Source organism: Lissotriton helveticus, chromosome 1_1 (genome assembly GCF_964261635.1).
Source record: "Lissotriton helveticus chromosome 1_1, aLisHel1.1, whole genome shotgun sequence".
Taxonomy (NCBI): domain Eukaryota; kingdom Metazoa; phylum Chordata; class Amphibia; order Caudata; family Salamandridae; genus Lissotriton; species Lissotriton helveticus.
In genome coordinates this window covers 1,497,452,672-1,497,477,684 of record NC_136057.1, presented here as the reverse complement: position 1 = coordinate 1,497,477,684, position 25,013 = coordinate 1,497,452,672, and the positions used below count along the sequence as shown (strand labels likewise).

The 25,013-nt window shown below is 49.6% G+C and overlaps 1 protein-coding gene across 1 annotated transcript in view; it reads right to left on the bottom strand.

Moving 5' to 3' along the window:
- Positions 1-25,013, bottom strand: part of SCYL3 (SCY1 like pseudokinase 3) — a 917,463-nt gene that overhangs the window by 728,706 nt on the left and 163,744 nt on the right. Inside the window, exon 5 of the mRNA XM_078686597.1 lies at positions 6,765-6,876. Within this exon, the coding sequence (XP_078542723.1) occupies positions 6,765-6,876 (112 nt within the window). The remainder of the gene's footprint in view (positions 1-6,764; positions 6,877-25,013) is intronic.

The following is a 25,013-nucleotide window of genomic DNA, read 5'->3' as shown; positions in this document are numbered from 1 at the left end:
GACACTGTTAATAGAGAGAAACTGTGGAATATGCTGGAAAGCTTGGGTGTGGAACAAGTCCTGGTGTCGCTTATTCGTAGGTTACACCTTAATACCATAGTCTCCATAAGTTCTGGCACTCAAGGGGGAAAAAAACGGAACAGATAGCTTCAACAGAGGGTGTCCAGGAAGGGTGTATTTTAGCTCCCTTTCTGTTTTTAATTTACACTAATGGACTGGAGGTCGCCCCATTAAACAAAAGGCCGGATTTCCCCAAGAATGGTAGCAAATCTGTCCCCTTGTTATCATATAATGACGATACGGTGCTAATAGCCACGACAGCAAATGGCCTTCAGAAGTCCCTGGATACTTTTACTGATTTTATGTCGTCTCTTGATCTTAAAGTCAATTTTATTAAATCATATATCATGGTCTGCGGCCCAAAGAGCACAAAGACCAAGTTCTTTGTAGCACGGGACAAGACAATAGAAAAGGTCGAGAATTTTATGTACTTGGGCAAATAATTTAACAATAAATTAAGCTGGGACCGACTTGTGGCAGCGAGAGCCCATCACACAACTAGGGCGGTGGAGGGGCTCTTCCAGTTCGCCTGTAAATTAGGTCACAAGCCTGTGAGGGAAATTCTCACTCTCTATAAAAGCCAAATGTCTCGAAATTGCAACTTATGGCGCAGGGGTGTGGGCACCACAATACACGTCAGTTACAAGAAGTGGAAAATGACTTCACTAAAAGGCTACTGATGACACCCAATAGTGCCCCTAACCGCCTATGTCATGATGAATTAGGCCTAGAACTGTTGGCAGACCGAATAGCTGCTGCCCCTCTTCTATTATGGGTGAAAATATGGCTTTCTGAATAACTAATGTTCTCACAAAAAATTATAAAAGTGTAAAAATCTGGCCAACTCTCTTAAAATACCATGGTTTCGGTTCTTGAAAGACAAATATCATGAAATAGGCTTGGGCCACTTTTATGATAACCCTGAAAGTCTCCCACTGAACGCCACAGTTACCATCAAAGAGGCTTTGCTTTGAAGGGGAAATACGCACTATTTTCAGCAAGACGAAATCGGCCTGATGCATTTGCCCTCTGCTCCACTGCAATATTATTTAACATTTACTATTAATTTGGAGACTAGATTTCATTTAACTAGATTTTGGTTATATACTGTTCACTTTTAGCTGGCGTCCCCACAACAGTGTGGTTGGGCGAATGACCACTCTCTTTGTCCATGTGACAACCTCACAAGCCAAAGCACTCTTCACTTTATTTTATTTTGCACTTTATACAAAGGAGTAGATTTATAATTCCTTTGTTTAAGAAAATTCACCCTTGTACATATCTTGATGGTTTTAAATATTTGCAATCATTGGCCACCCCCGACATATGTAGTGCAATAGCCAGTTACATAACATTATATTTGGCTATTAGGAAAATATATGAATTAGAACACATTGAGTTGTCCCAGTGATACTATTTTAACTAAATTGCCACATGATCTTGGTCTTTTAGGATTTTTATTTTTTTTTTAATAATGTCAAGTTTGCCAATATATGTACTCTGATAATTTTTTCTGTAAATTTGAATTGGTGTTATGAAGCGCTCCTAGATGCTGAATTATAGCAAGTGTGTTTATTTGAAGGCTATCAATCAATCAGAGAAATGTAAGCGCGCTACTCACCCATGAGGGTCTCAAGGCGCTGAGGGAGGGTCTGCAGATCTGTTTAGCCGAAGAGCCAGGTCTTGAGGGTCTTCCTGAAGGTGTTCAGAAAGGGGGCGCGCCTGATGTCTGCCGGTAGCTTGTTTGAGGTCTTGGCTGTAATGTGAGAGAAGGATCTTACGCCTGCTCTGGCTCTGTGGATGCGCGGGGTTTCGGCTAGTGTGAGGTTCGAAGATCGGAGGTTTTTACGTGGAAGTTGATTCTGTCGTAGAGGTATTTGAGTCTGTTTTTGCGTACGCATTTTTAGGCGTTATTGAGGATTTTGAAAGTGACTCTTTTCTCCACCGGAGCCAGTGGAGAATTCGTAGGTGTTGGTTGATGAGTTCATGTCGGGGGATGCCGAGGACGAGTCTGGGGGCAGTGTTCTGTATTGTCTGGAGTTTGCAGAGTGGGGACTTGTTGATGCTGGCGTAGAGTGCGTTTCCATAGTCCAGTCTGCTGGTGATGAGTGCGTGGGTGACTCTGAGTTTGAGTTTAAAAGTATTTGTTGAGCGCGCTTTCACCAGCGGTTTCATGGCGCTGTGACATGCAGTTCTCCAGAGTGGAAATGGCAGGGGAGGAACAACGTAACAAATAATCTAACTAAAGGATTTGGTGATTAGGTAAGACTCTCTTCCTTGACTCAGGGGAGATCCACTTGAAGGTCTTGCGGAGGATGCGGCGGGTGTTGATGCAGCTGGATGTGACGGCGTTGACCTGTCGGTTCATGGTGAGTGAGGAGTCGAGTACGATGCCGAGGTTCGAGGGGGTAGGTGGGCTTCCGAGGGCAATCGGCCAACAGGTGCTGTCCTATGCAGAAGAGGTGGTACAGAGGACGAGGACTTCTGTCTTCTCGGCGTTGAGCTTCAGTCAACTGTTGGTCATCCAGACTGCCACGTATTGCATTCCTTTCTGGAAGCTGAGTTTGGCAGTGGTGGGGTCTTTGGTGAGGGAGAGGACGAGCTGGGTGTCGTCGGCATAGGATATGATGTTGAGGCCTAGTTGTCGGACGATGGCTGTGAGGGGGGGCCATGTAGATGTTGAAGAGGTTGGGGCTCAGTGATGAACCCTGTGGGACTCCGCAGGTGTTTTTCGTGGGGTCGGAGAGTAAGGGGGAGGGAGTCTGATCCTTTGACTTCTTCCGATGAGGAATTATCCGATCCAGTCCAGTGCTGTTCCTTGTATGCCTGCGTCATATAGTCTGGCTAATAGTGTGCGGTGGGAGGATGTCGAAGGCTGCTGATAGGTCGAGTAGGATGAGGGCTGCGGAATGGCCTTGGTCCAGGAGGGTGTGGATCTAGTCTGTGGCGTCGAGTAGGGCGGTCTCTGTGCGGTGGTTGCTTCGGAATCCGGATTGGGACAAGTCGAGGACGGCGTTCTCTTCAATGAATCGTGTCAGTTTCCTGTTGACTCTTTTCTCTGCAACTTTGACTGCGAAGGGGAGGAGCGAGATGGGCCGATAGTTCTTGCGGTCGGTGGGTCAGCTGTGGGCTTCTTGAGCAGGGGTCTGACTTCTGCACGCTTCCAGTCGTCTGGGAAGGTGCCTGTTTTGAAGGTAGTGTTGATGGTGCGTTTTAGTTCGGGTGCGATGGCGGCCGTGGCTCTGTGGAAGATGAGGGCGGCAGGGGTCGGTGGGGGCCCCGCCCTGAGTGGATGCATTTAATGGTCGAGGTGGTATCTTCGGCCGTGATCGGTGGGCTAGCTGGTGTTTCTGGGGGGCAGGGGGCTGTCTTTGGAGCCTGGTGGATGGTCAATTAAGTTGTCATAGAGGTTTTTGATTTTGAGGTGGAAATTGGTTCCAAGTTTGTCGCAGAGGTCTTGGGATGGGATGATGTCTGTGGCTTCGCTGCGTGGGTTGGTGAATTCTTTAATGACACTGAAAAGTTCCTTGGAGTTGGTGGAGTTGGGCAGGATTTTGTTGTGGATGAAGTTCCTCTTGGTGGCTCTGATCTGGTTGTGGTAGTCAGTTATGGCATCCTTCTAGGTGGTGTGGTTTACGGTTGTCTTGGTGTTTCTCCAGGCGTCTGCAAGTGCGTCTAGCTTCTTGGAGAGCAGGGTGAACCAGGCGGTTTTCCTGGGGCATTGTCTGTCGGGTTTGCGTAGCGGGGCATGCTTGTCTGCGCAGGTGGAGATCCAGGTGTGGAGTTCTCTGGCTGCGTCGTTTACCTCGGTTGCTCAGGTGTGGTTGTCTCGGGTGAGGGTGGAGTTAAGTTGCTAGTCTGTAACCTTGCTTCACTTCCTTCGTGGTGGGCATGGGGTTGGTTTGGGTGCCTTGGGTTTGTTGATGGCGAAGTGTACGCAGTGTTGGTCGGTCCATGCCGGCTGCGCTGTGTGGCTGAATTGGACGCTGTTTCCTGCCGCAAAGATGGGGTCAAGGGTGTGTCTTGCTCTGTGGATCGGTGTGTTGACGAGGTGTTTAAGCCCGATGCAGGCGAGGTGGTCACATAGGATAGTGGAGTTGGGGTTGTCAAGGTGGAAGTTCAGGTCTCCAATGAGTATGTAGTAGTTTGTTGAGGCGATGGCGTGGGGTGCGATGAAGTAGGTGATGGTGGCGAAGGGTGTTTGGGCCAGGGGGTCTGTAGACGAGGGTTCCTCGGAGTGAGGCTTTAGGGGTGGCCTGGATCTGGAAGTGCAGGTGTTTGGGGGAGGGGAAGGTTTCACTGGAGGTGGTAGGGCGGAGGGTGCTCTTGTGGGTGATATCAAGGTCCCCTCCTGGGTGGTTGGGAGGGTCTTTCCTCTGGATCTTGTATTCGTCTGGGATGGCAGAGCTGATGTCGGGGTGGGGGATACGTTGGCCAGGTCTCTGTGAAGGAGATGTCGGGCAAGAGAGAGTCGAGTAGGTTCTAGATTTCCATGGCGTGTTTGTGTATGGAGTGTACGTTCAGGAAGATGCATTTTAGTGTGTTGCCGGTGCTGCGTCTGCGGTGTTGGAGGCCGGGGTGGCGGTGAGGGTCTGGCGGCAGTGGAGGCAGTAGAACTGGCCGTGGGTCGTGTTCGGCTATGCCTGTTGGCATTCTCTAAGACTTCCAGGGTTGAGTGCGAGGAAGGTGGTGGTGTCGTAGCGATGTGTAGTGGGAGGTCCAGGGTTTCTGGCGCTGGCCGTGGTCGGGTGCAGACGGGCTTGCCTTTGGCGCACGCCCACTGTGCGCGTCCACTGCGTGACTGCGCAGCGGCCGCCATTAAGTAGGGGACGTGGGAGGGAGGAGATGCTGGGAGGCGGGAGCGGGGGAATTCCAGGGGAGGGGTCTCAGGGGTGCAGCGGCGAAAGGAACAGGCAGGCACGAGAAAATAAAAACCAGTGGTGGAATTAGAGAAAGACACAGATGGGAACAATAAAAGTGGCACAGCAAGGAAAAAAATTAAGAAAGAAAACGGCTGAGAAAGGTTACGGTGGTTGCAGGCAGTCTGGTCCCAGTTGGAGCGGGCAGCAGGCGGACAAGCGGGCAGCAGCCTCGAACCTCCCAAGGTGGAGGTTGGGGTCTGGAGGCAGGAGAACTGGCCTTGGGTCATGTTCGGCTATGCCTGTTGGCATTCTCTAAGACTTCCAGGGTTGAGTGCGAGGAAAGTGGTGGTGTCGTAGCAATGGGTAGTGGGAGGTCCAGGGCTCCTGGCGCTGGCCGTGTACAGACGGGCTGGCCTTTGGCGCGCGCCCACTGTGCGCGTCCGCTGCGGCCTCCATTAAGTAGGGGACGTGGGAGGGAGGAGAGGCTGGGAGGCGGGAGCAGGGGAATTCCAGGGGGAGGGGCCGCAGGGGATGCAGCGGCGAAACGAACAGGCAGGCACGAGAAAATAAAAAACAGTGGTGGAATTAGAGCAAGACACAGATGGGAACAATAAAAGTAGCACAGCAAGGAAACAAATTAAGAAAGAAAACGGCTGAGAAAGGTTACGGTGGTTCCAGGCAGTCTGGACCCAGTTGGAGCGGGCAGCAGGTGCACGAGCGGGCAGTAGCCTCGAACCTCCCAAGGAGGAGGTTGGGGTCTGGAGGCAAGAGACGGCACAGAGGAGCTGCGGGGAGAGAGTGGACCTTGACCGAGGGTTGGAGGTCTTACTCTATGGCTATGGCTTTTAATTTCTAGAAATTACGGGGGTTTACTTAGTTGTTGTTAAACCTACTAGAAATGCACTTTACCCCATGTATTATGTTTTTAATGTGCTGAATGTTTTTTATCTGTATTCTTTTATGGCTGCTTAAGCCAAATAAAGATTTATTGACTACCTGTGACAGTATTAGTCCCTGCAGGACATTCTCTGGTGCCAAGAAAGCTTAGAAATCGCTAATATGTTCACTGCAGACCCAAAAGTGCTTTGAAGGCAGTTTGCAACAACGAGCAGAGGCAATCTCTTAGTTTTTGGTGAAGTTCCACTAGAACGCCTTTTCGTGACGCACACATTTACAACCTCTATCTTGGCAGGCCATGAATGGACTCTCCTAGGTGGATGCTGATTCTAAATGCATCAGAAATTTTCCAAAACAAAAGATGGTCTATGGGAGTCTTGTACTATACCTATCACCCCACCAAAAGACTACATGCTTAAGACAGCATTTAGCAGGTTTTCATACTGTGACAGTTGTGTTGTACAGCTGCAGGTTGACTGAATTTAAAACCAAACATGCTGCTGTTCCAGGGAATGGCCTTAAAAATGAGGAATGGCATTTAATTAAATGTGTAATCAACCTAAACATTCACAAACTCAAAGTACGGGCTTCCCACATTTTATGGAATTACGAGCAAACCCTATATGCCTACACTTTTAAAAACAAGTATTTAAAAGCCAGTTACCAAAGCTTGGTGAAGATCAGATGAGAAATCAACTAGGAATGAATGATGTCATGATGCTCAAATCCCACTCTGAGTACATCACTTATATCCTCAGAACTGATTAAACTTATCTATGAGGCCAACAAAATGCTCAATTTGAATTTTTCATTCAATAAGATTTAACTAAAATTGAGATTTTGATTGTTTTCTGCACCAATTAAAAGCAATATCCTAATTAATAAATGATGTAATTGAATGTCAAAGTTAAACAAAACAAAGATAATGTTATAGAACTCCATCACCTGAAAAATTCATTGGACAGTAAATTCGACAAAGGTGGTCGACATGCTGGATCTGGATTCAGGAGAGTGCTCTTCAATGTGCACCGAAACCTTGACACGAGATCTGTTGTGGCTTCAAAAAGAAAATAAATTGACAGCCTTAATAGACATTCAATCCCATCACTGGAAAAAAATCCATGGATGCCTGCGATTGCATTCATATGTCATCCAAAAATGATTACCGTTTAAGTAACAAGCACAGCTCTCACAATACTGTACATTCCTACTGAGAAAGGCTGGGACATGTGGATACCGTACAAGTTGCTATTAATCTGTGGCTTTTTTCTTATATTCTAATGCAGCATTACCTTATTCCTGCTTCCAATTTGGTACTTTTCACTACTCTCACCCTAGTGCATTTTAGTTCAATTTACAGATGACTGAAGCTACCAATGAGAAGAGTTGAGAAGCACATTTTGTGGGAAGATTAGAGTTCTTCACTAAGACAGGTTAGTGACCAGGTGTCCCCAAGATCAAAATATTTGAGAAAGGTATACCTATTCTCTACATAATTTTTTATATAAGTGTAGCCACCGCTCCGAGGGAGATGGCCTCGTGAAGCATCTGGACGATATCACAAGAGGACCACAAAATTGAACTGATTGGGCCTTTTGACACTAACAGATGTTAAACATTACTTGCATTATCACTACTGACATGGGTTCAGAGCAATCAAACACACTATTGTAAAATCAGCCTAATCGAGAAGTAAACAATTTGGCCTTGAACAATTATTACGGTATTATATGTATAGCATGGTTTTCCCAAAGGTGGGAAACATTTTGCTGCACACATGTCACAAAGGTTTCTAACATACAATTCTATTCCAAATGCTTTAAATGAATAACATATGCATTAAAATGTAGGTCATAAGTTACCAAAGACGGAGGTAAAATTACTTAATAATATAGGTGATAAGAGCATTTTGAGTGATTCTGGTCTTTGCTGGCAATCGAAGAGCTTTAAATATCTCGGCAATGAATTTGAGAAAGACGTAATCAGCACTCTTAAAATTAATGAACTTTCCCTATATAAAAAGATATCCTCACTGTTGGATGGCTGGTCCCCAAAATTTTTGTCCTGGCGGGGCAGAGCAGAAACCCTAAAAATGATTATCACGCCCCTTGTCAATTATTTAATAAGCATGTTGCCCATGCTCCTCTCCGAGGACTTCCTCACCAAAATACATAAGATTTTTAATACATTTTTGTGGCAGGGAAAAAGCCAAGAATCTCTTGCGAAAACTCCAACTACCAAAAGATAAAGGGGGAATAGGCTTACCAAACTTTAGATGCTACCAGACGGCCTATTTAATCAAACAGGGGGCAAATTGGTTCCATGCTCAACAGGGTTATACTCCTATATGGGTCCAAGTTGAAAAGTCTATCATCAAAAACTTACCACTCTCAGCCATAATGACTATGGATGTCGCAGCCTTTCCCCAATCCAAGTATATCTTTCTTAACACTAAAAGGGCTCTCCTTAACCTAGAGAGGCACTGTAAAGCTAAAGTAAAACTCTCTAAATCCAACTTAACTTCGTTTTGGTTCAATCCCGCCTTTAAAGATGAAGGCAAATACCTCTTTTGGGAACACTGGTCTAAGAAGGGTCTGAACTCACTACAAGATCCATATGAAGGGTCCACACCTTTAGCTTTTGCCACCTTACAATCACAATATGACCTCCAACTGCTTGATTTTTATAGGTTCCTACGCCTTAAAGCCCTTATCTCTGCCAGAGCCATCTCACCATGCGTACCCACACTTTGCAATAAATTATTCTAACTCATGTCAATGGGTCATATGGTGTCGAAAGTTTACAAAATCCTCTCTCCCATGCCTCAGAAAGCCCACAGAAAGTGCCAACGGGACTGGGAAACGGAGCCTAACTCCTCCAACTTGATATTTGACTGGGATAAGATCCATCTCACTCCTTTCTATAATAAAATATCACCGATACTTTCAGAGACCAAGTTTATGTTAATAAACAGATAGTACTGGACGGCAACAAAACTCTTTAAGCTCAAGCTCCTTGATAATCCCCTCTGCTGGAGCTGTAAATCCCACGTAGGCAACCTGGCACATATGCTCTTTCACAGCCCACTACTCCAAAAATACTGGGATAAAATGTATAACTACATCCAAAGAACCTTCCACTTCCAGCCGCCCAGAGACTTCGCGTATGTCCTACTGGGAGCGATTGACCCGAGAATAACAAAAGAGCACGACAGATATCTATTGGACCTCATGCTCACACTTGCATGTAAGGTCGTTTTGAGCAAATGGAAGAGGCCTTCCGACGTTTCCTTCAAACTTTGGCAGGAATGGTTGTCTTCACTGAGGGGAGCAGATAATGATATCCTTCACTCATCTCCCTGGCGAAAAACTCATACCAAACTCTGGAGCTTACTTGATTCGCTAGAGCTCTGTTACGACCCACCTTAGGCTAACCCGGATGTTGTACATCTTGTCTCACGCCCCGTAACTGGTGTCACAATGTTCATTTTTCCGGAATTGCAACCTTACTGTCCTGACCTAAGACAATTGGCTTATGTCATGTTGCTGCTGTCTCACTTACTCACTTTCTATCTTCTCTCCCCTCTGCTCCCTTCCCTAGGCTCCTCCCCTCTCTTTGCCTATCTCCCTTCTTCTCCTCTCTCTCCTTTCTCCCCCTTTATTTCATTGCACCTGTTACACAGGACCAATATTTTATGCATGGATGTTATGTATAATGCCTTTCAATTGGAATTGTCCGTGTATGATGTGCTACATCTTTCTCTTACGTGTTATGTATCCTGGCTATATTACTTTCCTGATAGTACCTCTGATATTCAACCATGCATTATTCTCGGACTCCTTCTTCTTTGGTATTACTTGTATTTTCTGTATTATTTGCATTCTCCAATAAAAAGGATTTGAAATAAGTTACCAAATCAAATTTTGCAAGGATCTTCTTGGAAAAGAAGAGCTAAAATTGAAATTGCATAAAGCGGGACAGGTTGGTAGTTGCTGCCATTTGAGCTTTCTCATTCTCAAACATAATATCTCATAGCAGGTATCCCTAATAAAAATGACATATGCCTGTGAATGTATGCCACGCCTCAGAAAAGCACCTCTTTGGTGTTAAACTACTATATAAAATTAACAGCTTTACCGGTATTGTAATTGGGGATGAACAAATATGTTAATTCCTCTGTTTAAAAAAAAAACATGAATTCTGCTCATAACCTCATTTTTAGATGGAACATCTCAGTTGAAGGTTGCATACGCTGAGGGGTGGGGTGGTGGCATTTGGGGGAGGTGCTGCAACCTTGATCTTACTCGTTTGGAAAACAAACCCATTGCTCTTGCTCAAAAGGGTGCAAGACAAAGCAGATTACACAAAGGTGTTTAATTTTGCCTTTCTAGTATATACTACACAAAAGAGAACCGTAATCCAACTTGTAACTACTCAAGAAGGGACTCATTTATTCTTGAATGGTAGTAACCATAAAAAAAGTGTCTTCCTATTAAAGGTCTACTTATCTGCACAACTGCATTTCCTAGAAAGAAAACTTACTTTTTGTCTCTGAATACAATATCCCCTCTATTTAGTAACCCTACATTGTGGGAGTGTAAGTCTAACTTGTCTTTAACTGAGCCTAAAGATTCCACATTGCTGTGTGCTGTGAGCTGTACGCTAAAAACCCAGTCTGGAACATGGACTTGGACGGAGAGGCCACCAGACTTAAATTGCCGCTTATGCAGTTACAAACTGCATTCAATAACTGCATTCAATATGTCACCTTTTGTGCACATGTCCAACAGTTATGGTTCAAAGGAAGATGCTTTTTAAACAATTTTTTCTAACTGAATATCCCCACCTGCAGGGAAGAAATCGTCAGTTGATTTGGTGGTGTCTCCTTTCCTCTGGCATGGCGTGGAGAACATTTGTATATCTGGTGAACGAACAACTCCACAGTGTCAAAATCTAAATCGGTTAGGGATTAACAGGAACCTTCCCCTCAATAATCTATTTTAAGAAATCTGACTGTACGTAATGTACACATTATTTTAAAATAGGGGCAGATCAAGCCTTGGCAATGAAGAAGCAATATGAAAACTGATTTTATACATTTATATTGGGTTTTAATTAATTATTGTACGCAAGTCATGCACTTTATGGTTAGAAATAACCAAATAAAGTTACTTTCACTCTATTTCTCAATCAGGAAATACTGTGTAAGCAGTGCCAAGGAGTCATCTGGTCACTCCAGAGATAAAGGAAAAATAGGTGAGATTGAGACTAGGTACATGTTTCAATCAATCAGGGGTTTTATAGAGTGCACTACTCCCCCGCGAGGGTCTTAAGACACTGGGGAGGGGCTGCCACATTAGGGTCAATCGAAGAGCCAGGTCTTGAGGTCCATTCTGAATTGGTGCAGTGTGAGGCTCCGTCGGAGGTGAAGGGGGAGTTTGTTCCAGGTCTTGGCTGTGAGGTAGCTTTGGTCCTGTAGAAGCGAGGGACAGTGGCTAGGGCAAGGTTGACTGAGCAGAGGTTTCTCTTGGGGGCGTGGAAGGAGTTTCTGTTGTTGAGTTATTGCGGTCAGGTGTTGTGGAGGGCTTTGTAGGCGTGTGTGAGCAGCTTAAAGGTTATTCTTTTTTCGACAGTGAGCCAGTGGAGGTCGCTGAGGTGTTGGGTGATGTGGTTGTGTTGTGGGATATCGAGGATAAGTCTAGCTGCAGCATTCTGTATAGTCTGGATTTTGAGGAGGAGGTTTTTTTTAAATTCCGGCATAGAGGGCCTTGCCGTAGTCTAGTCGGCTGGTGATGAGTAAGTGGGTGATGATTTTCCTGGAGTCTGGGCAATCCACTTGAACGTCTTGCGAACTTGCAGAGGGTGTTGAAACATGTTAAGGAAACGGCATAGATCTGGCGTTTCATGGGGTTAGCGAGCAATGCTGCAGGGGCATCTATCATGGCATAAAGCATTCAGTGGTCAGGTGTTTTGGTACAGGTACTGCATTAGTCACAAGTAGTTTGTCAGGTAGAGATAACAGTGCTGTCCTCCTGTCTATTTATAAGGGACTTTAGAATACATTCTCCTAAACTGATGTAGGACTAGAATGCTAGCTTGCAGGAGTCATTTCAAGGTTGAGCCTACCACATAGCTCAAGCTGTCTGGTTGCAAAATACATACTTGTGGGCTTACCAAGAACTCACAGAGGCTTACATTTCACTCACTGGTCACCAATGTTGGCTTTATTTTCACTCTCATTTGCTTTCTTCTTCTTTAATGGTTTTCCTTTTCCAAGCATGAACATCTTGCATTTGTTCCTCACTTGCAGCATAATCGCCACTATCTTTCTAGTTAGCAGGTTTCTATCCTTCCACTACTCAATTTTAGGAAACAACTCTTTTCTTTATGGTAAAAACTCCATGTGAGTACATCTGTTTCCCAGCTCTCTCCCTCATGTGCCGCTCACACCCACTTCGTGTTTCTGTCTCTCTCATGTTGCAAGGTCTCTCTTATGTGCTTTCCCCCAACCTAGCTCCCTGCCTCTTTACCACACAGTGTTGCTTTCTCACTTGGGAGCTCCTCCCATCACCCTGTGTTGCAGTCCCTCATGTGTTGCTTAGTCTCGCTCTCATCCCCTTCCACTGCTTTCCCCCAATGAGTCCATTGTCTCTCACATCCACAACTTATTTTTTGGAGGGGGTAGGACTAGAAATCAAGTTGCGACTGGCCTACAGCAATATAAAAAAATATATAGATTTCGCTCTAGTTTTTTTAAATTACTGTTCCTACTCAGAACTGTGAACTTAAAAAAATATAGCCGGAGTCCTTTAGTAAGAATGAATGCGTAATCACACACACACATCCCGCAGGGGCATACCTACAAAATGGGGCAGCCCTGTCATGAAGTTTATTCTTTTATACACTTTTGGCCATGCTGCATAGTTTCTTCCCGACACTGCACAGCATTTCCAAAAGAAATTGGCAAAGGCAACAGGATTCTGTTTTATTTACTTTTTAAATGTATTTAAAATGCATTTCTGGTCGTCCAGTTCAGGACAAATCTACTGGTACCTTTCACTTTTTAAAGTAATTCAGTAGAAAAAATGCCCTTTTGTCACCCACACTTTGCGGGGAATCAAAACCAGATTTTACTGCTTCAAAGATTACTTTAAAGTGGAAACGTATTCAAGTGCTCTCTCCATTACACAGATAACAAAACGGTTACTTACCAGTAGGAGTAGATTAGCAGCTTGAAAAAGTTTCTGGATTCACATGCTGTGTATTATTCCGCCATCTAGGGGTCGGGTCCGGAGTTGTGTTTTTTTTGTGTGTTTTGGTCGCTGTTTTTGTTTTGGTGCTAGGTACGTCCCCCTGTGTGATGTCAGATGGTATCCTGGAGGCCACATGCATGGTAGCCATCTTCCTATTCTTTTTTCTGTTCTTATTTTAAATCTGTAGTCCTTGAGATGCTTATTAAATAACGGATGTAATCATTTGCTTCTCCACGTGTTGCTTTTCCTTGTAGGGGAGGCCAGGTGGGTCGCATGTGAATCCAGAAAATTCTTTAAGTTGCAAAACTACTCCTACTGGTAAGTAACCATTTAGTTTTGCAGTGTGAATCTGTTGGAAAGTGAATTATTGGTAGGGGCAAATGTAGATCTGCCACTGGCAATAAGGCCACTAATACAGTATAGGGCTCAGAATAGGTCTTAGAAAATTATTCCTATGCTCAACCCTTGGTAACGTGGCTGCGAGCAGGCAGGCTTAACTTCAAAGACAGGTATGTAAAGCATTTAAAAACACCACTTCAGTAGGGGGATGTGTGCTAAGTAAGCTCCGTCCAGCCCGCTGCATTATCCTGCATTAATCCTGCTCCTCCGGCTACAACATCTGCCGCACGGCTACTAACTGCGGTGTAGAGACTTGGTGCCGCTTCTCTGGGCGATTTCAGATCTCCGCCATATCCTGCTGTGGCGAGGTGGTGAAGCTAGAGTGCGGCTCTGCCGGAGATCTCAGGTGAGGGAGGAGCTGCGGTGGCTGATCTGCCCCGCCCGGTGGCGCTGAGTGGGACTTCCACCTCCCCTACTCTAAGCCTGTCCTCAGCTGTGCTCTTGTCCCCCCACTGCGCTCGGCGGTCGGATCGGTTGGCGGGGGTAGAGTGGGCGTGATCCGGGGATGCCTGGTGCAGACGCCGCCATTTTGCGCCGCACAGGCCGCGGAGTGCTTGTCCTCCCGGTGGTGCTGTGGATCCATCTTTTGTGGCTCGGTGCCCTGCATTTGGAGCCTTCAGGAGTTGGCAGCGTAGTAAGCACCGGCGCCTGCCCGGCGTGAAGTACTGGGGCGGCGTTGCGGAGGCGATCGCTGCTGCTGGAACCTGCATGTGGCGTGGGGCCCGCGGCCTAGCACGAGGCTTCCCTGGTGAGCTTGGAGTCGCGGCGGCTGAGCGGCCCTTTCTGGGTGTGCTGCGAGGGCCCCACATACCAGCCGGATTCTATCCTTCGCCCCAGCCTGTCACAGGATTGATCCTCCCCGCTCGGAGGCCGGTTCGGACCGCAGCGGGGTGCCTTGGCTTGCAGGACACCGAGTGAGTAGACTATCCTGAGTTTGCTGCCTCTCCATGGATGGCCGTGGGGGGCTTGTGACTGTATGTGAACCAGTGCCTGGTGCAGGTTCCCCCCCGGTCAGTGTGGGGGTTCGGCAGCATTTTCAGGCCGCCTGGGGCTGTTGGCTGGAGACCACCGTCAAATATACATCCTGCCCCTCCTGGGGGCACCTCATGGCGGGCATGCAGATATTTGAGGGGTTCCCCACGTTTCATAGTCGGGCCTGCAGTCGGCGGCCATTGTGAGGAGAGCCCTGCTATTCTGGTGTAACATCATGTCTCTGGACATTCTGGGGTCCTCCCTGCCCCCCCCCCCACACGCTACTGGTCGCTGGGATTTGTCGGCCTTGAGAACACTGCTTGGGGGCGCAGAGTTCAGACACTTGGTGTATTGGGGTCCGGGCAGATTGGCGGGCCTGCCTGCATGTCTCGCCTCTGGTGCCTGGGCCTGCAGGGGTCTCCTATGTCCCCCCCGCTTGAGGCCTGCCGGACTACGGGGATTCATGCTCTGGTGTGGGCTGGGCAGCTTGCCTGTCTAATGGTGGTCCTGTGTAGGTCTCTTGGGCCCTATCTTTATGGTGGTCGATCTGGCGACTGGATAGAGCCGCGTGGGCTGCTGTCAGGCGCCGCCGCCACCCTTAAGTCACCCGTGTTGATCCGTTGGTGAGAGACAGGCGTGCCGGTGGCGGACCACCTGGTGTTGGCGGTGTGAGGGAACGCTTGGTCCACCATGACGAGGGACAGACCCGGAGGGAGCTCGTCCAAGCAGAGCACACTGGATACATTTGCTGGCCCTAGGGCCCCTGCGGCGGCATCGGGTTGGACCCAGGGAGACGTACCGGACAATGCCGCCCTCCTGGCGGCCAGTACACAGTCCTGGGGCGGGCTTGATGCCAAAATAGGGGCAGTGGGTTATGACGTTATGCTATTGCGTCAGGACCTGCGGAATGCGGTGACACGAATCACAGAGACTGAGACGAGAATCTCCTGGGTGGAGGATGTGATTACCACCCTGCAACAGCGAGTGTCATCCTTGGAGAGCACCCAGCGGGGCCTTGCGTCAAGGGTGGAGGATGCCGAGGGCCGGGCGTGCCGCAACAATGTCCGCTTTGCTGGCTTTCCGAAGGGGTGCGAGTTCAGAGAAATGGAGTGGTTTCTTACCCAGTGGTTGGAGAGTTGGCTACCTTCGGATTCCCTATCCAAATGCTTTGTGTTTGAGCGTGTCCCCAGGGCCCTGATGCAGAAGCCCCCGCCGGAAGCTCGCCCGCGACCAGTGATTGCGAAATTGCGTAATTATCACGATAGGGACTGTTAGACCTGGCACGATTGGCGTGGGTCTCCCTTCCATTTTTGTTGTTGCCTCATGTATTTTTGCTGGTGTTAGATGATTTGGGCACTGTGCCACTGCTGTCCAGTGCCACAGTGCAAGTACTTCCTATTGTAAATTGATGTATTAATCAGTGGTTTCATGTTTGGCTATTTGGTTTACTTGTCAGACCCTAGTACAGTGGACTGAGTGTGCCCAGGGCGTGTAAATCCTAATGCTGCTGGTGGGCTTGCAGCACTGGTTGTGCCACCCACAGAAGCAGCCTTGTAAAATGTGTCTAAGGTCTGCCATTGCAGAGCCTGCTTGCTGTCTGGTACTGTCATGCTGACTGGGCAAGTGCAACCACTTGCCAGTCCCTAAACCTTCCCTTTTCTTCATATCAGTCACCCCTATGGTAGGCCCAAGGGCAGGGTGCACTGTAAGTATAAGGTAGGACAAGCCCTGATGTGTGTGGCATGTCCTAATAGTGAATTACAGCCATTTTTGTTTTTCACTATTGCAAGGCTACCTGTTCTGCATAGGCCAGAATGGGCTGTTAGAATTATTACATTTTATAATCCAAACAAACTCGGAGAACATGGTAGAAATTCAAGTTTAGTATGCCTGAACTCAGAATAATAAAATAAAAATTTTAGTAAAGTTTATTTTAATATTCTGTGTTTGCAAATACCACTTTTAGAAAGTAGGTATTTGCTTGTCTAACCATTCACACCTGCCTCTGCTAGGTTGTGTATTCCTTTGTCTGGTTTTGTGAGTGACAGGGCTGGGGGATTCCAAGAGACAGGAGTGGCACCTGAACCTTGAATAGGGCTGTGCCTGCCTTCCACAATGCTGGCTCCACCTCCTGGGGAGCGGCGGATGTCTCTGCCCTGTACACTGAAAGAAGAGAAGGAGTCCTGTAAACAAAGTGCTCCAGGACTGTACTTGCCTTCCACAATCATGGCTCCACCTCCTGTGGGGAGTCTGATGTTTATGCCCTGCACTGTGAAAGGAAAGGAGAAGTCCAGTAAACAGAGTGCCTCAGAACTGGTTTGGACTGGGCAAAGGCCCCTCTCCCCTCAGAGAACAAAGGATTTTGGGGTATAAATATTGGGACCCTGATCCCATGAAATTAGATCACTTTGGGACTACAGGAAGAAACCTTTACTGAGGAGAGGAACCTGAAGAAACTGAGGAGAGACTATTCCCAAGCTGAAGTACTGCTTGGGGGATTGGCCTGCAGTGGTTGCCTTACTGCCAAAGGAAGGAGAAAGGAACTTTGTGTACTTTGCTTTCAACTTGTGAAGGATCTCCAAGGGCTTGGAAAAGAGTTTGCCTTCTGCTGAAGTCGCAGGGACAACAGACTTCAACCCCTAGCTCCCCAGAGTTCTTTTGGAAGTGTCTGCTGCTGTTTTTAGGCCTTCTGAGGAACTGCGTGCCGCAAGGAGCTGGAAGCGCGCCTCAACGAGAAGAAGCGTGTCGCCGTCACTGTGCCTGCCGTCGCAACTCCGAAGGAATGTGTCGCCGCTGGAACTGTCGCACTGCACCGCATCAGAGAGAAGCGTGCCGCAACGAAGAGGAAGCGTGTCGCCGCCGCAACGAAGAGGAAGCGTGTCGCCATCGCAACTCCGAAGGAGGGTGTTGCCGCTGTAGTTGTCGCAATGCACCACATCAGGAGAAGAATCTCGCAATGAGGTCGGAGCGTGTCGCCGTGCCTGCCGTCGCAACTCCGAAGGAGGGTGTCGCTGCTGGAACTGTCGCATTGCACCTCATCGACCAAGAACACCTCACATCCCTGAGAAGCGAGCCGCCGTCGGAGCTGCTGCCATCGCATCTTGGATGTCGCCGCTGCCATCGCATCTTGGATGTCGCCGCTGCAGTTGTCGCATCGTGCGGAAGCTTCACGAATCTTGGGACAAGAGTGTCGCTGCTGAAGCTGCTGCCGTCGCATCTTGGATGTCGCCGCTGTAGTCCACGCATCGAACCGAGAACTTCTCGCATCCCCCGAGAAGCGTGCCGCATCTGGAAGATCTTCACGTCTTTATTTCTTTGTATCTGAACTTTGCCGCATTTCCCATCGCTGCGCCATTGCTTGCTGTAGAAGCGCAACGCAACTTAAGGTACATTGACGCAGAGTGTCGCATCTAAGAACTGAACTAATCTTAAATCTACCATCATAAAGTAATCATAGTGTGTATTTGTGTCCTTTATGGTCTTGTGGTAACTCTATATAAAGTCTACCTATTTTTGATATAAAACCTGTGTGGTGTCCATTTGTAGTGTTGTCACTGGGTTACTGTGTGTGGTCACACATGCTTAACTTACAACACCTCTGAAGTAAAGCCCTTCTGCTCGTGCCAAGCTACCAAGGGGGTGAGCAGGGGTTATTTTAGGAGTGTAATCCCCTTATCCTGACTAGAGGAGGAGGTCCCTATTTCTCACAAGTACCTACCTGTGCCAACCAGAGACCCCCAAATCTAACAGGGACGCTATCCTAAAACAGGCCAGGGCCAAAGAACCCTTGCTGTACGACAATGCCCCCATCCTGATATTCCCTAACTATACTAAACTGGTCCAGCAGCAGCGGCAATCATACCTAGCGGTCAAGGCCCGTTTGCAAAAGCTCAAGCTCCCGTATGCATTGCTCTATCTGGCCCGGTTGCGGGTCGTTTATCGTTCTCGCACTCACTTTTTCGATTCCCCAGAGGAGGTGTTCCAGTGGACGGATGAGACAGTTCGGCTGCCCCCTCATTCGCCGCCTGGGAGGGACTGTTATTCGTCCTCGAGCACGGCGGCTCAAATTTTGCCTAATGTCAAGGGGAAGGGGTCTAGGCAAACCAGGTCTAGAAGGAGGTCCAGGTCAGGTGATGCCTCGGCACGAAGGGGTTCTGACTCGAGACAAGCGGCACAAGCTGATTGACTTTTGTTTGTGTTTAAACATTTAAAGCCCGCAGGTGCTTGGAGCTGGCCGCAGGAGACCAAAGATGGCCTGTAACTCTGCTGGACATTTACAGTCAGGGACAGGGGCCAGAGGACGATGGGCTGTAAGTTGGGGAGCCACTGACGGGTGAGGGGGATAGCTCCTGTTGGAGTCAGCCTGCTCTGCACGCCGCAACAGATACTTCACGGTTATTGAGGTATAGGGTGGGGGGAAGGGGGTTGGTTGGGTTGTTCAGGGGAGTTGATGTTTTTAATCGCACTAATCAATTACATGTCGGGGCCTTGCTGAGCTACTTATCTCAAGACACCAGTGTTCTCCATACTCCTGAAGCCCTCACATGGCAGCTATATTGGGTAGACCGTTGGATTCTATGGGGTCCTTACCTATACTGAGTTGAAATGTCAGGGGGGCGCTGGACAAGATTAAGCGCGGAGCAATCCTTAAACAAGCGAAGCGCGCCAGTGCTGATATTTTAATGCTGCAGGAGACACACCTCATGGGGACAAAGGCATTGTGTTTCCAACGCGTTGGAAACATACAAGTGTTATATTCAGGCTTTGTGTGGGGGTCCCGGGGAGTCGCAGTCCTTATTCACGACAAGTCCCTTACATTCATACTAAGACATGGGGTGACACGCAGGGTCGGTACCTTCTCCTCCAGGGCGCAGTGGGAGGCGAGTCTGTGATATTCACAGCCACAGACATGCCGTGGAACTCTGGAACCTCCTCGATAGAACATCACCAGACGTCGCCTTCCTCACGGAAACCTGGATGAACGCCTCCTCGGCCCCCGACATCGCCATCCCGGACGGGTACAAGATCATCAGGAGGGACCGCGCCAACCAGATAGGAGGAGGCATCGCCATCGTACACAAGAACACCATCCGCATCACGACCAACTCCGACGACACCCTCACCGCCGCTTAACACCTCCACTTCCAGATACACACCGACCCCAAGACGACCCTCAGAGGAACCCTCATCTACAGACCCCCAGGACCACGCACACGATTCAGCGAAGGCATCGCAGACTTCATCAGCCCGCACGCCCTCCCCTCCGCTGACTACATCCTCCTAGGGGACTTCAATTTCCACTTGGAGAACAACAACGACACCAACACCACCACCCTGCTGGACAACCTCAACAACCTCGGACGCAAGCAACTGGTGGACACCCCCACCCACTGCGCCGGCCACACGCTTGATCCCGTCTTCTCCTCCAGCAAGCACATCTCCTTCAGCCACTCCACCGGACTCCACTGGACTGACCACAGCTGCATCCACTTGAGCTTCAGAAGAACCACGACCCACCACCACCCGCAACAGGCTCCTCGCAGGAGCTGGAACAAGATCACCGACGACCAGCTCACCACCTGCCTCAGCCAGAACCCTCCCGCCAGCACAACGGACCCCAACGAAGCAGCCCGCAACCTCACACAGTGGATCACCAACTGCGCAGACGACCTCGCACCACTGAAGACCCCTCCCAGCAGACCCGGCAGCAAGAAAGCCTTCTGGTTCACCGAGGAACTCAAGAACTCCAAGAAGAACTGCCGCACCCTCGAGAAAGCCTGGAGCAACAACCAGACCACAGACAACATGACTGCCCTCAAGCACACCACCCGCAAACACCACCACCTGATCCGCACCACCAAGAAGACAGCATTCAAGGACCGACTGGACAACAACGCCCACAACAGCAAGGAACTCTTCAACATCGTCAAAGAGCTCTCCAACCCCAGCGCCGGAAACAACGACATCACTCCCTCGCCTCGTTCCTACACAGCAAGATCACCGACATACACAACAGCTTCGACGCACAGACCACGCTCCCTAACACCGAGCCAACACCCCCACCACCACCCTCCGCGCCTGGACTATGGTCAGCACCGAGGACACCACCCTCGTGATGAACACCATCCACTCCGGATCGCCAACCGACCCCTGCCCCCACCAAGTCTTCAACAAAGCTGACTCCATCGCACCCCAACTCCGGGACATCATCAACACCTCCTTCAACACCGCCACCTTCCCGGAGAGCTGGAAACACGCCGAACTCAGCGCCCTCCTTAAGAAACCAGCGGTGGACCCCACCGACCTGAAGAACTACCGTCCCATCTCGCTCCTTCCTTTCCCGGCCAAGGTCATCGAGAAGACCATCAACAGTCAACTGGCCGCCTGCCTCGAGACGAACGGATCACTCGACCACTCGCAGTCCGGTTTCCGTGCCAACCACAGCACCGAGACCGCCCTCATCGCAGCCACAGATGACATCAGATCCCTGCTCAACAACGGGGAAACAGCGGCCCTCATCCTCCTGGACCTCTCCGCAGCCTTCGACACGGTCTGCCACCGCACCCTGGTGCAGCGTCTCAACAACATCGGAATCCAAGAGAAGGCACTGGAATGGATCATCTCGTTCCTCACTGGAAGAACCCAGAGGGTCCACCTGCCCCTGTTCAGATCCGAGGCCACCAAAGTCATCTGCGGCGTACCACAAGGATCATCACTCAGCCCCACCCTCTTCAATGTCTACATGAGCCCCCTCGCAGCCATCGCACGCCAACACAACCTCAACATCATCATCATCTCCTACGCCGACGACACCCAGCTGATCCTCTCCCTCACAAACGACCCAGCCACCGCCAGAACCAACCTACACGAAGGGATGAAAGACGTCGCCGAATAGATGAAGAACAGCCGCCTGAAACTGAACTCAGACAAGACAGAAGTCCTCATCCTGGGATCATCACCCTCCGCCTGGGACGACTCCTGGTGACCCCCTGCCCTGGGCACCGCTCCCAAGCCAACGGACCACGCACGCAACCTGGGCTTCATCTTGGACTCCTCCCTCTCGATTACCAGACAAGTCAACGACGTCTCGTCATCTAGTTTCAACACCCTGCGTATGCTTCGAAAGATCTTCCGGTGGATCCCCACCGAAACCAGGAAGACGGTCACCCAGGCACTCGTCACCAGCCGTCTGGACTACGGGAACACCCTCTACGCCGGAACCACAGCCAAACTTCAGAAAAGGCTCCAACGAATCCAGAATGCCTCCGCACGACTCATCCTGGACATCCCCCGACACAGCCACATCTCCGGACACCTAAGAGACCTGCACTGGCTTCCCGTCAGTAAGAGTATCACGTTCAGACTCCTCACCCACGCGCACAAGGCTCTCCACGACCTGGGCCCCAGGTACCTCAACAACCACCTGACCTTCTACACTCCCACCCGCCAGCTACGCTCCACCAGCCTCGCCCTCGCTGCCGTCCCACGCATCCGCAGAGCCACCTTCGGAGGAAGATCCTTCTCCTACCTGGCAGCCAAGACTTGGAACTCCCTCCCCACCTACCTCCGACTGACCCAGGACCACCTTTCCTTCAGGAAGCAACTCAAGACCTGGCTCTTCAAGCAGTAGCAGACCCCCCCCCCCCCCCCCCCCCCCCCCCCCAAGCACCTTGAGACCCCTCCTGGTGAGTAGCGCGCTATATAAATGCTTTGATTGATTGATTGATAGATATTGAGCAGAGTCTATGCCCCACTGCCACTAACTTGTGACTGTGTGGGCGGACATTCCAGAGGGCCTGGCAGTTGCTGGTGGGGACTGGAATGATGTGGTGGATGTTGTCCTCGACTGGTGGAGGCCAGCGTGGGGCCCCAGTGGCTCACCTCCCCACCAAGCTTTACTCACTGGTGGTAGGCCATGATTGGGTAGATCCATGGTGCAGGTTACACAGCAGAACCCAGGGCCACATTTACCTTTCAGAGGTCCATGACGCCTTTTCCCGCACTGATTGCATTTTTGTCTCCTGGGACATTGCTGACAAGGTGGTTGAGGCGGATATTCTCCCCTGTGGGCTCTCGGATCATTCACCGGTGGCCATTACTCTGCAAACTGGACTGGCACATGGGCCTTTCCGGTGGCACCTCTCCACATGGAATCTTCAGAATGAAGAATACAGGGACCGTATGGAAGAAGCCATTGATCAATATCTATCCCATAAAGTAGGGTCGGTGCCTGTGGCAGAATCTCTTTGGGAGGCAATGAAGCCCACTCTTCACAGGGTGGACATCTCCTTCTGTGCAGCGGCCCGTAGGGTCAGTAGAGAGTCTCTTATTAGGGCTGAAGCTACACTTCTGAATCTGGAGGGGCGTAGCAGGTAATGGGCTGGTTGAGAGATTCAACCGGACCCTTAAAGGCATGCTTATGGGTCTTGAGGAACCTATGAGGCTTAAGTGGGACGTCCTCTTGCCATGCCTTCTTTATGCTTACCGTGAGGTGCTACAGAAGTCCCTAGGGTTCCGCCCTTTGAACTGCTGAATGGACACCCTGTAAGAGCACCTTGGAGTCTGGTCAAGGAAGGCTGGGAGCAATCTCCCAGGAAACCTCCCAGGATGTATATAGTTTCATGCTGGCCTTCAGGAACCAGACTTGGCGATTCAGACAACTCGCCCAGGCGAATCTGGAAGCCAGTCGGGTGGAAATGAAGTGGTGGTATGATCAGAATGCCACTCTGATTGAGCTTCAACCTGGACAGAAAGTTTGGGTCATGGCCCCTATACAGCCTTGTGCGCTCCAGGACAGGTGGACCGGACCATTTGAGGTGGTGGAGCGCAAGAGTGATGTCACCTATTTGGTGAGCTTGCGGTCTCCTAGGAACCCTTTGTGGGCCCTGCATGTTAACCGCCTGAAGCCCCACTTAGAAAGGTCCGAAGTGGGTATGCTCCTAGCTACAGATGATGGAATGGAAGAGGACACAGAGCCTCTTCCAGACCTCCTGTCTGCAACAGAGCAAGATGGGTCAGTGGATGGTGTCAGCCTCTCTGCCACACTGACCCCTGAACAGCAGCAAGATTGTCGCCAACTGTTGGGGCAATACTCAGATTTGTTTTCCCTGGTTCCTGGTGTCACTGAGTGGAGCGTCCATGATGTGGACACTGGGGACAGTCCTCCTGTGAAGCACAAGGCTTACAGAGTGACTGACTGGGTCAGAGCTTACATGAAGGAGGAGGTCTCCAAGAGGTTTGCCTTACGGGTGCTTGTGTCTGCTAACAGTCCTTGGGCCAGCCCAGTGGTCTTGGTCCCAAAGGCTGCCACACCTGGTGCCACACCTGAACTCCGGTTCTGTGTGGACTACCAAGGACTCAATTCAGTCACCAGGAATGACGCTCACCCAATCACCAGAGCTGATGAGCTCATTGATCGGTTAGGGGCTGCACGGTACCTCAGCATGTTTGATTTGACATCTGGGTACTGGCAGATCACCTGGACTGATGGGGCCAAAGAGAGGTCAGCATTCTACACACCAGATGGGCACTACCAATTCCGGGTTATGCCCTTTGGGATGAAGAATGCCCCTGCCACCTTTCAGAGGTTGGTCAACCAGGTCTTGGCTGGACTGGAGGATTTCAGTGCTGCCTACCTGGATGACATTGCAGTGTTCAGCACCAGTTGGGAAGAACATCTACGCCACCTCTGGGAAGTGTTGATGGCACAGCGAAAGGCAGGACTCACGATCAAGGCGAGTAAATGCCAGATCCGGCAGGGTTCCGTGGTGTACTTGGGGTACCAGGTAGTGAGCGGCCTGGTGGCACCCCTACAGCCCAAGATCGATAGCATCCTGGAATGGGAACCCCCAACGGCCCAGACGAAGGTGAGAGCCTTTTAGGACTCACGGGGTACTACAGCAGGTTTGTCAAGGGGGGTGGCAAGATTGTTGCACCCTTGACTGAGCTGACTTCAAGGAAGCAGCCCAAGAAAGTGAACTGGACTGACACCTGTTAGAAGGCTTTTGACGCCCTGAAGACTAGTAGTTCTAGAAGAGTAGTTTTCCCAAAATTTCAGCTGGAGGGGAAACGTGCTAGACCTGGTATCATTGGCGTGAGTCTCCCTTCCATTTTTTACTGATTGCCTCCTCTGTTTTTGATCTGGTTTGCTGGTTAGATGCTTTGGGCACTGTGCCACTGCTATTCAGTGACACAGTGCAAGTGCTCCCTATGTTAAATTGATGTATTGATTAGTGACTCCATGATTGGGTTATTTGATTTAATTTTTAGACCCTAGTACAGTGCACCATGTGTCCCCAGGCCTTGTAAGTCAAATGCTGCTGGTGGGCTTGCAGCACTGGTTGTGCCACCCACAGAAGCAGCTTGTAAAGTGTGTCTCAGGCCAACCATTGCAGTGCCTGTGTGCAGTCTAGTACTGCCATGTTGACTTGGCAAGTGCACCCACTTGCCAGTCCCTAAACCTTCCATTTTCTTCATATCAGACACCCCTAATGAAGGCCCAAGGGCAGGGTGCACTGTAAGAATAAGGTAGGACATGCACTGATGTGTGTGGCATGTCCTAATAGTGAAT